General features: G+C 37.1%; 1 protein-coding gene across 2 annotated transcripts in view; it reads right to left on the minus strand.

Moving 5' to 3' along the window:
• Positions 1 to 684: 684 nt before the first annotated feature.
• LOC150085230 (zwei Ig domain protein zig-8-like) overlaps positions 685 to 13,691 on the minus strand; it is an 88,366-nt gene continuing 75,359 nt past the window's right edge. Inside the window, exons 4-7 of one of the 2 annotated variants that reach the window (XM_090373103.1) lie at positions 12,077 to 12,373; positions 8,437 to 8,628; positions 2,616 to 2,708; positions 685 to 857 (exon numbers count right to left, since the gene is read on the minus strand). In XM_090373103.1, coding sequence (XP_090229229.1) covers positions 8,501 to 8,628; positions 12,077 to 12,373 — 425 coding nt within the window. In that variant the 3' untranslated portion in view covers positions 685 to 857; positions 2,616 to 2,708; positions 8,437 to 8,500. The remainder of the gene's footprint in view (positions 858 to 2,615; positions 2,709 to 8,436; positions 8,629 to 12,076; positions 12,374 to 13,691) is intronic. The other variant, XM_090373104.1, reaches the window with a different exon arrangement.

A 13,691-nucleotide genomic window follows, 5' to 3' on the forward strand; every position in this document is an offset into this window, starting at 1 on the left:
AGCTCTGCTGTCCCACTTAGAGAAAGCAAGGGAACTTTATTCAACCTGACTGTTGTTCAAGTAGATAGTGTATATTACAAAATCTTCTTAAGATGATTTTCGAGCTGCCAATAAAGAATCATTATGTTGATGAATCATATGTCGCATGTAGAGAATTAATATCGTAGTCAATATGACAGTGATTATGAACATTGTCCTCCCAAGTCGGATGGAAGAGGCCTGAGTTCGATCCCGTCAATGACACGGAATTTTTATGGACTTTTTTTTACAACGTGGCTAAGTTGATCGGTCTCAGGCGAAGGTCGCATGGATTTCTCCCAGAAAACTGGGTTTTCATCCAGATCCAGTGAACTCCCAATTGACAAAAGAAATACACATAATTACAGGCTTTGTATACTGTTTACCTCACACCCTTAGTTGCTTTGGCACTTCACATACTCCTAAACTATGAACATCAATTAGGTTAAGTACGCCAGTACAGTAAACAAAACAATAAATAGTGGTCCATTTTAAGACGTTGTTCACAGAGTAGATTTTCATAGTAAATAAATAATAATTTCCTCATTGTATTCCGGTGAATATTCAGCAAGTTAATATCGGCTCCCAATAAAGTCGATATGTTTAAATACTCATGGTTGATAAATGAAAACGTCTGCATTAATAAAGGTAATTTATTGAGTCTCCTTGAGGCATTTCGAATGTTGTCATATTTGGGTAGTAAAACTTCACTCAGTTCTTTTTATGCGAAGTCAGAAGGTAGGATTATTACTGTAAACAGTCATACACATGCTAACACCTGGCTGCCTCGATCTGCACTCATGCTGGTCTCGACCCGTGAGAAATTGCAGTTAGAAAGTCTGAAATAAAAAAAAAGAAAACAGTATAACAAACATTCAAGAAAGTTATTTAATAGCGTTTGTTAAATATATACAAATATATAATTTCAATTGTCACAAGCAATGCTGTGATCTTTATCTAAAATCCTTTTAGATAACGATCGTATTCCTTTTATATACACTGACTACCAAAAAAAAAAAATAGACACCCTGTGCATTTGGCGTCAAAAGATAATTAAACGTATTATCTTCAAATGTAAGTTGTAACATGGTATGATACGAGTTCATTAGTATCAGATAAATATTGTACGGTTTCCTTGGATTAGTAGATCAGGTCATGGTGAAGACACGTGATCTTTCCGATTCTCGGAAAAGTGCACATTTTTGGAGCATTTATCAGGAATCACAATTGAGAAATAAAGGAAATTCCTGGTGTATCGAAAGCAATCATCTGAAAAGTGCACAATGAGCTGAAGAGAAGAGGAGAATACAGCTCAAAAAGGAAGAAATGCAGCAGAAAGTCAGTACTCCCAGAACGAGACCGCAGGAATGATTTTAAAGCGAATTGTGCATCGCATTAGAAGATCCAATCTGCAGCAAATGGCTGAAAAATTCAATTTAAGTAAAGAAAGACTCATTCTCAATAACATTATGCGGATGGAGTCGAAGAATCTGGGATTTAATAGTCGAGTGCCTATACGAATGTCACTTATTTCTATAAAAGTCTTAAGATTTTATTTGAGTGGTTCCGCCAATGCCAAGACTCTGGAACAGTGAAGAAGATCATGGAGTCTGATGAGTCTCTATTTGCACATTTTGCACCAACAACATGGTGAATGAATGGTATTAATCTCATGAAGCCATGCATCCAGACTGTCTCGTGGTCCCACCCAGTGGCTGGAGGTTGTACCATTGTATGTGGTTTTGTTGGTACGGAGTGGGTCTGCTTCTACGTTTAGAATATGGTTCTACCGCTACTGAATATTCATTCTGTCGTATCGGATCGATTTCACCCTGCAATGTTTCCTTTTCACCCGTGTTGCGATGAATTCTTTCAAGACGACAACGCAATTGTCCACCGTGCAAAAATTGTGTTCCAGAAACTGTATGGTTCTGAATGGTTCCAGAAGCTGTATGGTTCTGAATGGTTCTGAATGGTTCCAGAAACATTCCCAAGGTTTCCAATATTCACATTCCAGATTCTCCAGATCTTAATCCGTTTGACAATGTCTGGTTACTGTTGTTGTTGTTGTTACTGTTGTTTGGTTTTTAGGAGCATTAGCAACTAAGGCCATATTGCTCCAGGATATGCGGTGGTCATTCCCTGACCTTTCCGCATCGTCCGTATTTGGTGGTGACGGGCTCGAACCCCGGTCTAATCAAGAAGCGTGTGCTACGCACGACAATGTCTGGAATATGTTGGAAAGGACAGATTGGCTTCGCAGTTCTCTTCAGAGTACAGCAACTCACAAACACCTTGATGGAAGAATGGCCAAATCTGGAGTTAGCTTCCCTCAGTGACCTAGTGGAATCCATGCCACTACGCGCACGTCCTGTAATTCGGGCAAAAAGTTTTCTAATTATTATTTGGAAAAGTGAGTGATATTTTATATACTTATCCTTTTATATTTTTGTAATGAATTCATTTATTTTAATAAGATACTTTCTTAAATAATTATCCATTCAATGACTTTCCTATCGTTGAATTCCGATTAAAGAATAAGCGATTTAAATTTTGACTGTGGAGAATGAACAGGCTGATTTTTTGAAGGTACTTACATGAAAATCCTAAAATTCCCAATTGGTCTTATAGGCATGTCCTGACGGGTGTCAGCCAACTGACAGCGGTTGGTATATATTGTCACAACATATCTGAAAGCAAGAGTGAAATATCATAATTATGCTCAATGTCAAATCACTCGAGTTTTTAATGCTATTTAGCCAATATAAAATTAAGGTAAGGGTTAAGTAAGAGTAATTCAGACATTTGATCATTAACTCAGAGAAAATTACTATAATTATTGATAATTAATTATTAACTAAGAGCAATTGAGTTAGACGCAATCACATTTCTATTGACTGACGAATATTCATCACGAAGTTATATCGGGATCTAGCAGAGGTACTTTAAATTTTGCATCAGCGTGGTGATGGTAAAAGTGTTCGAAGGAAAATTCAAAAAACCTCAAGTTATTAAGTTTAAAGGGGAAATGGCAACCTGAGAGCTGATAAGTGGGTAAAATACACGTTCTCACATGCATGCCATACTGATGACTTTTATGTAATGAACTCTTTGAAGTAGTAATTAACCTTAGGTAAACACTAAGCAGGCATATCTTTAAAGGCCATTAAGAACATTTCTGAGTAGCAGATGTTCGAAAATTCCTGGAATGTTCCGAATTGCTTGAACCCATCTAACTTTCGTTGAAAGCTAGATGGGTTCAAGAACTTGCACATTGGGAACTGAGGTAGCGTCAATAAGAGCCTTGAGATATTCTTATAAAAATAAATGAAATGGATTTAAATCGCAGAGCATACAGGCCATGCAGTTGGTCCACTTCTACCAATGTTGCAGTCCCATCATTCATGCACCACATTTAATGATCTGTTTCCAATGGAACCTCTTCCAGCAATGCAGGTGTTTCTTCTTCCAAAATACTTGTAATGTTTGCTATTGAGAATAGATGACAAAAAAAACGGACCGATCACTTAGGTACCAATAATAGCCAAATATTTCAGTAAAACTGCTACTGATGACGAGATTGGATGATAATATTATGATTTTGCCGTGCACTGGGAACTGTTATGAAAATTCACTTATAAGTTTATAAAGTGAAAATCTGCTGTACACCAATGGAAACAGTGAAAGGAGCGAAGGTGGAGTTGGGTTTCTGGTCCATAAAGATATAAAAAAACAACATTTTGGAATTCAAAAGTACATCACCAAGGGTGTCAAGACTAATGTCAAGACTCAAGATTTCTAAGAGGTACAAGCTAAAGGTTATAATGATTTAAGCACCAACATCGAGCCATGATGATGAAGAAGATGAAGAAATGTACACCGAAATTAAATTGAGAATCTTCTAGATGAGCAGAAAACCCACTACACTATTATTATGGGCGATTTCAATGCTAAGGTTGGAAAAAGACAAAACATCGCAGAAAGGGGAACTATAGGAAATTTCGGAATTGGCGAAAGAAATGAAAGAGGTGAAAGACTTGTGGAATTGCAGAATCTCAAGGCTTGTCAGTAATGAATACTTTTTTCAAGAAAAAGGTGAACAGAAAATGAACATGGAAGAGTCCAAAAGGATTAACAACTAATGAAATCGACTTCATCCTCACTAACGGAAGATATATTGTGAATGATGTTGCCGTCCTGAATAAGGTAAATGTTGGAAGTGATCACAGAATGGTAAGATGCACACTTGATATAGATGTAGGAAAGGAAAGACGAAACCTGACGCGAGTAAATAATACAAAGGTCTTTGAGATAACAGAAGAGGAGAAACAGAGTATGTACTGGAACTAAAGAACAAGTTTGAGCTTCTGCAGACTGCTCAGGACCAAGATATCGAAGAGGAATATTACAGCTTTCTGAAAGTGATAAAGCCCAAGAAACCTATAGGGAAAAACAAATCCAAAGAAAAAAAAAATTAGTCAAGAAACACTTGTTATGATGAACCGAAGGCAACAAATGAAGAGCAAGATAAACACTGAGAAGTAGAAAATTTAGTATACTGAGTTATGCAAAGCCATTAGAAAGTGGCTCAGAGAGGACATAAGAAGATTTAACACAAGAAAAGTAGAACAAGGGAAAACAAAGGACTTAAATCAGCAAACATGAGCAGTATATATAGAAAGACAAATGATAGTGAAACTGAAGAATAGCAATGGTGTACTTATAAACAGCAGAGAAGGCATAATTCAAATAGCAGAAGACTACTATAGAGAATTATACAAGGAGCAGGAGAATGATGCCAGCAGTGATGAAGATGGATTTCAAAGTAGCAACACATACGACATACCCGATATTCTTCCTGATGAGGTAGAACATGCATTGAAGAAAATGAAGAATCGGAAAGCCCCGGGGGAAGATGAAGTTACTGTAGAGTTATTAAAATTGGGAGGAAGAGACATAACACAAAAACTGGCAAGGCTCTTCACAAAGTGCATTAGAAAAGGTGTGACGCCTAAGCAGTGGGATAATGCACTCATAGTTTTGCTGCATGTGAACGGAGATAAATCAGAAATTGGAAATTATAGACCAATTAGCTTGTTATCCCACATCTATAAGTTGTTTACCAGGGTCATTACTAACAGATTAGAAAGAATAGTCGATGAGAATCAACCGAAAGAGCAAGCTGGCGTTAGGACAGGATTCTCAACTATGGATCACCTTCACGTAATATGACAGCTAATGGAGAAAGCAAATGAAAAAAAACACCATTATGCCTGGCATTTGTGGATTATGAAAAGGCATTTGACTCCATACAGCATAAGGCAATGTTTCGGGCACTGGAAAGACAAGGCATAGATACCCCATATATTATAATTTTGAAGAAAATATATGAGAGTGCTACCTCCTTTATTAGACTAGACAAAGACAGTAGCAAATTTAAAATCGAGAAAGGAGTTCGACAAGGAGACACAATACCTCCGAAGCTGTTTACTGCTGCCCTTGAGGAAGCTTTCAGAAGATTAGACTGGTCGCAGAAAGGAGTCAAGGTGAACGGAGAGTACCTAAACCATTTACGATTTGCAGTTGACATTGTGGTCATAAGCCACGATCCCAAAGAAGTAGAGGAAAATCTTAATCAGTTATGCACAGTTAGTAGGGATTTTGGACTAAAGATGAATGTGGCTAAAATAAAAGTAATGATGAACAGGTATGCCACAAGAAGGAATATAATCACTTAAGGAGCAGTAATTGAAAAGGCGGATTCATATTCTTATCTGGGACAAGTTATTAGCTGTAATAATGACAAATGGCTGGAAGTCAAGAGAAGGATAAATTTTGGATGGATAGCATTCAGGAAATATAGTCACATACTGAAGAGCAATATCCCAGTTTGTCTGAAACGTAAAATAATGAACCAATGTATACTCCCCACCATGACTTATGGAAGTGAAACTTCTTTTCCAAAAGAATGGAAAAGAAGCTGAGAACTACACAGCGAAAAATGGAACGAATTATATTGGGAATCAGACTGTTAGATAAGAAGAGAAACACATGGATTAGGCAGCAAACTCAAGTAAAGGATATTCTTATAAAAACTAAAGAACTAAAACGGTCTTGGGCAGGACACTTAGCTCGAAGACATGATGACAAATGGACTAATAAAATAACAGAATGGTACCCAAGAGGAGCTAGAAGAAAACCTGGAAGACAACGGCGGAGATGGATAGATGAAATTCATGAGTTTGTGGGTAGTAAATGGATGGCCATTGCACAAAACAGAAGGAACTGGAAAGTTGCTGGAGAGGACTTCATTCTTCAGTGGATTGAAAATGGTTGATGATGATGAAAATTCACAATGGTATCCTTTTGGGACTTATGATTTATCCGTGTAGAGTAAACTATGGAGAAACGAAGGCTCGGTACATTGCTGCAGAATCGATTGACGACTCTTGGATGGCAGTTATCTCGTGAGAAGACCGGCATTTGCTGCACGTGATACTAGTTCCTGTTCACGAAGAATTTTCCTCCCGGATGGACAACACCTAATTTTTCTGCTGTGTTTCTTGTGCTAGCTCCAGGTTCTTCTTAGATCATGTCCTCCACCTATTTCTCCAAAGCATGTATTCTAGTTCTTTGCCAACAATTCTGGTTCTATGCAAATGAGAGGATGGCTAATGGCTGACTGTAAACCTATTCTTGGCTGGATATCCTCGTTGTGGGACAATTCCCAGTAGAGGTGCTCGGTTCACTGTTCTTCCTGTCCTATGACATGAATGTCTGTCATTTCAGCATGCAAATACCAATTTTTTCTGGTAAAAAGCTAAACATTTGCTTTATTTATCAGGCCAACTGATTCCTTTCAAAACTTGAATGTATGGTACATATGTAAATTGTTTAAATTTACCTCCATATTCATATTTGTATCCACATGAACATTTTCCTTCTCGATACTCAGTAGAACACGCTCCATAAGTTTGACAAGGCCTTTCAAAGACACCCTATATATATCTTCGTGAGGAATTGGTGACTTTTTATTTCTGTAGGATATTGGTAAAATGTTAGTGGTAAGTAAAAATGTAGAAAGAATATTTAATATATATAAAGACATAACACTACTCATTTCTCTATTTCTCAAAGATTCATTTCTATTATTAATTAGCGTTTCCAATAGTCTGAATGTTTGTTTTTTTCGGATATAATGTATTTATGAGCATCTTAGTACGCACCTTGGTAAGAAAAATGGTACACATGGGCATTTTGGCCATGAGTACTTTGTTTCTTTAGAGATCAAACTTTAGTGGCATAAAGACCCACTTTTAGTTTTAAAATTTTTAACTCGAATACCCAAATGGAACAAAATTATTTCAGTTTGTAAAGATTTATAAGAAATTTCGAACATTATTCGCAAGAAATAAATTGCAGCGAAGAGGTCTACATTATCCGTGAATTTGGGCAGATCGGTAACAGATGGGGATTGGAAAAACTTTGGTCTGACGAATCCCTGTTCTTACTGTTGGAACCTTATGGGAGGAGTAGAATTTCTCACGGCAGGGAACCCCTTCGTGTTACTATTCCTTGCATTTTTGTTTGGTGCCTGGGCCTAATGATTCCTAGTTTCATCAATGGCCATGATTTAGGTAAGAACTTGAAGAAATCCTTAGAAATTTTTGCAGGAATTGTTTTTGAATTCCTCTCGTGATCTGCATTAAAATTTTTTGTTACCCATTTTGCTGATTTTGTTTTCACACGCAGGTCTTTGTGGAAAATGGATGGACATCAAAAACAAAGAATAACATTAAAAAAAAAAAAGTAAAATGAAAACTTCAAAGGACACGATAAACAACGTAGTAAACATTTATAAGATCCACTTTAATGCCAATAACAAGCAATTTACAATTAATAAATTGATTTTAATATCAGTTAAAAAATAATAATAAAATATTACTATTTAATTATGGTGTATTATCGTTTTCTAAAAATACGATAAGAAACTTAAAATAAACTATTACGACAACTTTAAATGTTAGTATTTTTATGTTGCAGTTTAATTTATAGTTTCTAATGCGATTGATTTTCATTATTAGCTGAAAGCAACCCTTTGGTGTAGGTAAATTTGATTAAATTCACTTGGCAGCTAAACTAATTGGATCATTCCTCAGATATTTGCATTTAAAGCAACATACTGTAATCTCCTGGAGCTATTCAATTAGAAGATCTAAATGAGGGATAATTATTATTAAGGCTCATTTCGTGGAATGCTCTCTAACAAAATCCAATATCTCAACAGGAGAGAAGGAAAAGTTGAAATTGAGGGAGGAATGGAATTTCGAATTATTAATGTATTCCTGCAAATATCGAGTTGCTCAGTTCGCATATATCTTATGCTTTTGACTCTACCTTTCTGGTTTCGTTACTTACCAAATCATGGTCGACAAAGGACGGAGTGGAACCTTCTACAGCCTGATGGGTTGTCCGATTACTGTCAGGAACGCAAAAACATTACGGTTGGAAAAGCTGCGACTAGAAAACTGGATGATGCAACACTGGAAGCAACAGAACTTGATGCTGGGGAGCTGTTAAGGTCGTGCTGCATGGCCGCTCGCTTCTCACCTGTTTAATGAGACAAGACGTTAGGCGCTTAAGCAAGAATAAAGAATGAACTCCTTCAACGTGCTTTACCACTAAAAACGTATGCTTTTAATCACGTGTGTATGGACAATGTTGGTCAAAACGAAATGACTCTTTCAAAATTGAAAGAGGAGAAAGAGAGAGAGAGGGACTTTAAGAGAACCTTAGAACCAGAGAGAGAGAGAGAGAGAGAGAGAGAGAGAGAGAGAGAGAGAGAGAGAGAGAGAGAGAGAGAGAGATGATAGACGTGTGTGTGTGTGCGAATATTTCTGTTCCTTCGAAATGTAGCAGAGGAATTCGTAAAATATTCATTTTATGAATTCGGTGATGTCCCATTTGAAACACTCATCTTCCGTTGCTCAGCCTTCTTTTACATACTTAAGACACTTGAAAGCAGCAGCCACAATTAAGATTAAATTATTATCCTGTATAGGAGCAAGAGGTCTTCAACAAAGATAGACAGAATGATATTTAATCTTTCTCACTTTCGAAGCAACGCACAGTTTCTCTCTTGTACTCTTCTAAAGTTGGATTAGCTGCCTTTCTTAACAGCATAGAAAAAAAAATTCTCTTAAGCGTAGGAAAATAAAACTTTAAGAGAGAAAGATCATCTGTAATGTCGAATTACAAAAGGACAGCTGAACTCAATTATGAATTTCATTTTTTTTTTTATTCCACCACTCAGTGAAATAAAAAAAATAAAAATATCTACACAAGATGTACCAGTACACATGAACATCACCAAAGTTGAAAAATAGCCTAAAACATCCTTTGATTCCAATTGCAGTCCTTCCGAGGCACGCATTTCGTTTCTAAATCAGTGCACGCCCATTTCGTGTTAATCTGAAGTGGAAATGAGCCAAATTCGCATCTCGTTCAGATGTTGAGCTGCTACAGATGACAGCTCCCAAAGAACTCTCAAGCTTCACTCCAACTTCAAACTGCAAGGAAGTACGCCTACCAGAAATATTAGTACTATTAGAAATATTAGCAGCCCCGATAATCTGAATCCCGTTAAACCGAATGTAAAAGTTAGGAGATTATATTTCGAAATTATAAAAAAAATGCAAGGAGCTTATCAAAAGTTTTCTGTGATAGCAACGTACTATTTTAAGTGGACAAACGTACAACACAATTGCCACTGGTAGCGCTGAGAGTATACACCATGCCGCAACTAAGTGAAGTAAAAATAAATTAAAGATTCAATTTATTTAAGGGTGTATTTAAATTCAACTTTTAAATGCAACAATGCATTTAAAAAATTTAAAATTTCTCTTTACTCTTCAGAAATATTCAATGCTATTGCGGTTACTTTTTATCATAATATTCTAAAATGACTATATAAAAACTAAAGAAAATACAATTTTTTTCTCAGTATATTTAGTATTTAATATATTATAAAGTAGCCTTGAAATACTATTACTTTTCAAATAAGGAACATGTACTTTATCGCTTTTAGCCAATTATGTCAGTTTTAACTGGTCTTACCATCCTTTGTTTTTAATAATTTATTAAATATTTATTGTCTTGTATTTTCTCTTTGCGTTAAACAGTGTATTCCAGAACATTTTACTTGAGGGACCATACTTAAGTAGGTATCTTGTATACACCAGTGATCATTGAATTATGGCGACCTCAACCGCAATGGACTATGCAGCATAGTTGGCAGTCTAAAATTCCGAACAGCTTCGTACTGTATGATGATTGGACACTAGACGACTGGAAAGGAGTGTGCTGGTCGTAAATACCTGGTGCAACACGCCAACGGAAGCGTTTCTGTATGGTACAAGCAACACGAGTCCGTGGACCCATCATACACGTGCCCACTATCCAGGCAGGAGGCAATGGTTGCTTAATATGGGGCATATTTGTTTGGGAAGAACAAGGGACTCTGCTGTATATGGACCAACATTTCACGTTGGTCCATATACAGCAGCTATTGATGAGATCTACCAACAGCTCTTAGCAGACCAAGCGCTCTCTTCCATGCTGAATGTTTTTCTGGGCAGAAACGGGAACGTCTAAGATGATAATGCGCTGTGTCATCAGGCCTGAATTGTGCACGAGTGGGTCAAAGAACACAACGAAGACATCACCCATCTTGGTTGGCCTCCAAATTCGCCTGACCTCAATCCAATTGAACACCTGTGAGATGTTTTGGAACGGGAGGTAACGTTTATGGGCAGGTAGCTGCCATCTATTCTGACACTGTGGAAAGTCCAGGCATCATGGATACATATCCCTACAGACCTTTTCGGACACCTAGTTGAGTCAATGACTAGACGAATAGCGGCATGATCATCTGAATTATGACCGCTTGCTATTTGGTAGGTGGTCATAATTCGGTGATCATTCAGTGTAGTGCAAACACGTTCAGGCATCAGAAACTGTACTGGGATTATGGAAGGCTATGTTATGGAGTGACGAATTAATTCAAACAGTTTTTCCGCTCTGATAAGGTTAGTAACCAGAGTATTTTGTCCTAAGTGTGAAGTTTGGTTAAAGTAGTTCACTGGTTGGAGTTGTTGCCTGTGGTCTGGACTTGGACCATTGCTGTAAGATAACTTCGTACTTCTCTCATTATATCAGCAGTACGGAGTGGGCTGCTTTCTGTTTCAGCACGGCAATGCACCATGTCGTACTGTATATGCTATCATGGCTCAATCTTAAGACATATCAGAGCAAAAACTTCATTTGCCTATACGAAACTCGGGCATTAACTGCGTTAAACAACTTTGGAATGAACTGAAATGCCATCGGCAGACTAGGCCAACTTGTTCACAGTTGGTAGTTCTATCGATCGCTCTGTTGCAAGAGGAACGGACAAATGTGGGCCTTCCTGTTATCGCGTTCAGAGTGCATAGACTCTGAACCAATTCTTGATGGAATTGATTCAGAGTCCACGGACGAGGATGCAGTGTATAATTAAGTCCAACGTGGGCCGACCTTATAAAATATCGTATGAATGAAAGGTTCTTTGAAACAAGATTGTGTTCCATTACTTTTAGCAACGACCAATGTGAGGGACTACCCACATACAAAGTGGGTAGTCCCTCATATTAGTCGTTGCGTTTCACGCCTTCTTGGTTCATAAACACATTCAGAGCTAGGTCCCCGTGGGTGTGTGAGTGGGAGTTAGATCTCCCCAAAAATGTTTGGCTTTACATTCTATAATGGCACTCTCAAGTGATGATGCTCGCCAATTTTATCTACATGGAAACTAAACGCCTCTACTTCCTGAAGAAAATTTTCAACTGATGTACATGTTATGATGGACTTTATAAGCATTCTAAAAATTACTAAAATTAAAATTGTATAATTTGAATATTATTTCCATTCAGTGAAACAACTAGCCTTAGTTATCTTATATTAAAGCGATAGGAATTCGAAATCAATTATTTTTTTAAAGAGATTTAGCAGCGACCCTTACCATTTAAAACGTGCACATTTATACTGGTAGCATCTGCGTTTGATGGGCAGCACGTGTAGTTCCCCGAGTCGCCTATCTGAGCGTTGGTGATAAAAAGCCTGCTAATGGCTGTGTCTTGAGTGGCCTTTTGGACGGCAATCTCTCCTCTGGAAGAGTCGTAGTTGATCATTCTATCATTGTGGTACCAGAAGACGAAGGCTGGAGGTTCTGAGCTCTCACTGATCACGCATGTCAGGTTGATGGAACTCCCTGTCTTCACATACAAGTCTGGAGCTTCTTTGATGTACGCTTTAGGAACTACACGAGTTGAAGAAAAAAGCAGACACGGTAATGACATTACTCTGTTAGTGTATAAAAAATTATTTTGATCACTCTTTATTCTTTTAACACAATCTGTTCAACATTAATAAATTCAACTATTTTATTTCTTATATAACTTAAAAAAAAAACAAATTACACCATTTATTAACACTTGAACCGTCATTTTTATACAGCTGTAGAATAAAATAACTTTTATGTGTGGTTTTGAGATTCGAATACATTTATAAATAAAAATTATGAAATTATGTTTGATGCTGAAGCGCTGGCGGTTCAAAGTTTCAACTGTTGTTCATGTTGTAGGGTTTTACGTGCATCACCCTACAACATAATATTATAATAACTGTTCAAATGAGAAAGTTAATCATTGCAGGCTAATTTATTAAAAGAGTAATAAAGAGCAAACCAAACAGAGGTCATGTTATGAAATTAAGATATGGATGTGTCGGTTTTGTTTTCAGTGTATCCGTGAAGGTGTTTCCAGTAAACAAGTAGTTACGTCGTTTTTTATTGATGATTTAATGCTTAATTTTATAAAAAAAATTATAAAGAATGAAAATTGCAGACAATGAATATGATAAACAAGTCAGCTAGAATTTTCGTTTACTATCAATGAAGGGGGAAATAAATAACGAAAGCAGGTCATATTTTAAAAAAAGAATGTTACTCGTAGCTGTCAAAAGTCGGGAAAATTGATGAATGAGTCTAACTCATGCATGTAAATTGGATTTACAGAGAGTGTGTTCAATGTATGGTTCGTAATTCGTGCGATACGTGAAGTAAAATACAATTGTGAAGCCTTCAAATTTTTCTGGTGTATTAAGCTTCATTGAAGTCATTATATAGTACTTAGGTTTGTAAAGGACATCTATGGAAAGTTGTAAAAGGAAATCGACAGTTACGAAGGGTGATCATTTAATCTGCAGACTGGTGCAAGATCTTATCTTAATTGTCATCATTTGAATCTTCTGTGGATTTCTCCTTTTTGAAATACTCTCCCTTGAACTTTACACACTTTCGCCATCGTCGTACCCGCGCATTAATTGCTTCTTGCAAGCCATTTCTCGAAAGACTGTGAAGTACTTCGGTTGTGGCTCTGGAAGCATCGCTGTGTCAGACTCGAAACGCTTGCCTTTCAGTCGTGGAAACAGGAAGAAATCATACGGGGCTACGTCTGATGAATAAGGGGTATGTGGCAGAACCTCGGCACATATGACACCGATCACTGCCTGTACAATATTATCTGTAAGAGGTCTGGTATTGTCGTGATGGAGAAACCAATTCACACCGGAATATG

This window comes from Mastigoproctus giganteus, chromosome 5 (genome assembly GCF_048544385.1).
Source record: "Mastigoproctus giganteus isolate SK-2022 chromosome 5, ASM4854438v1, whole genome shotgun sequence".
NCBI classification, from domain to species: Eukaryota; Metazoa; Arthropoda; class Arachnida; order Uropygi; family Thelyphonidae; genus Mastigoproctus; species Mastigoproctus giganteus.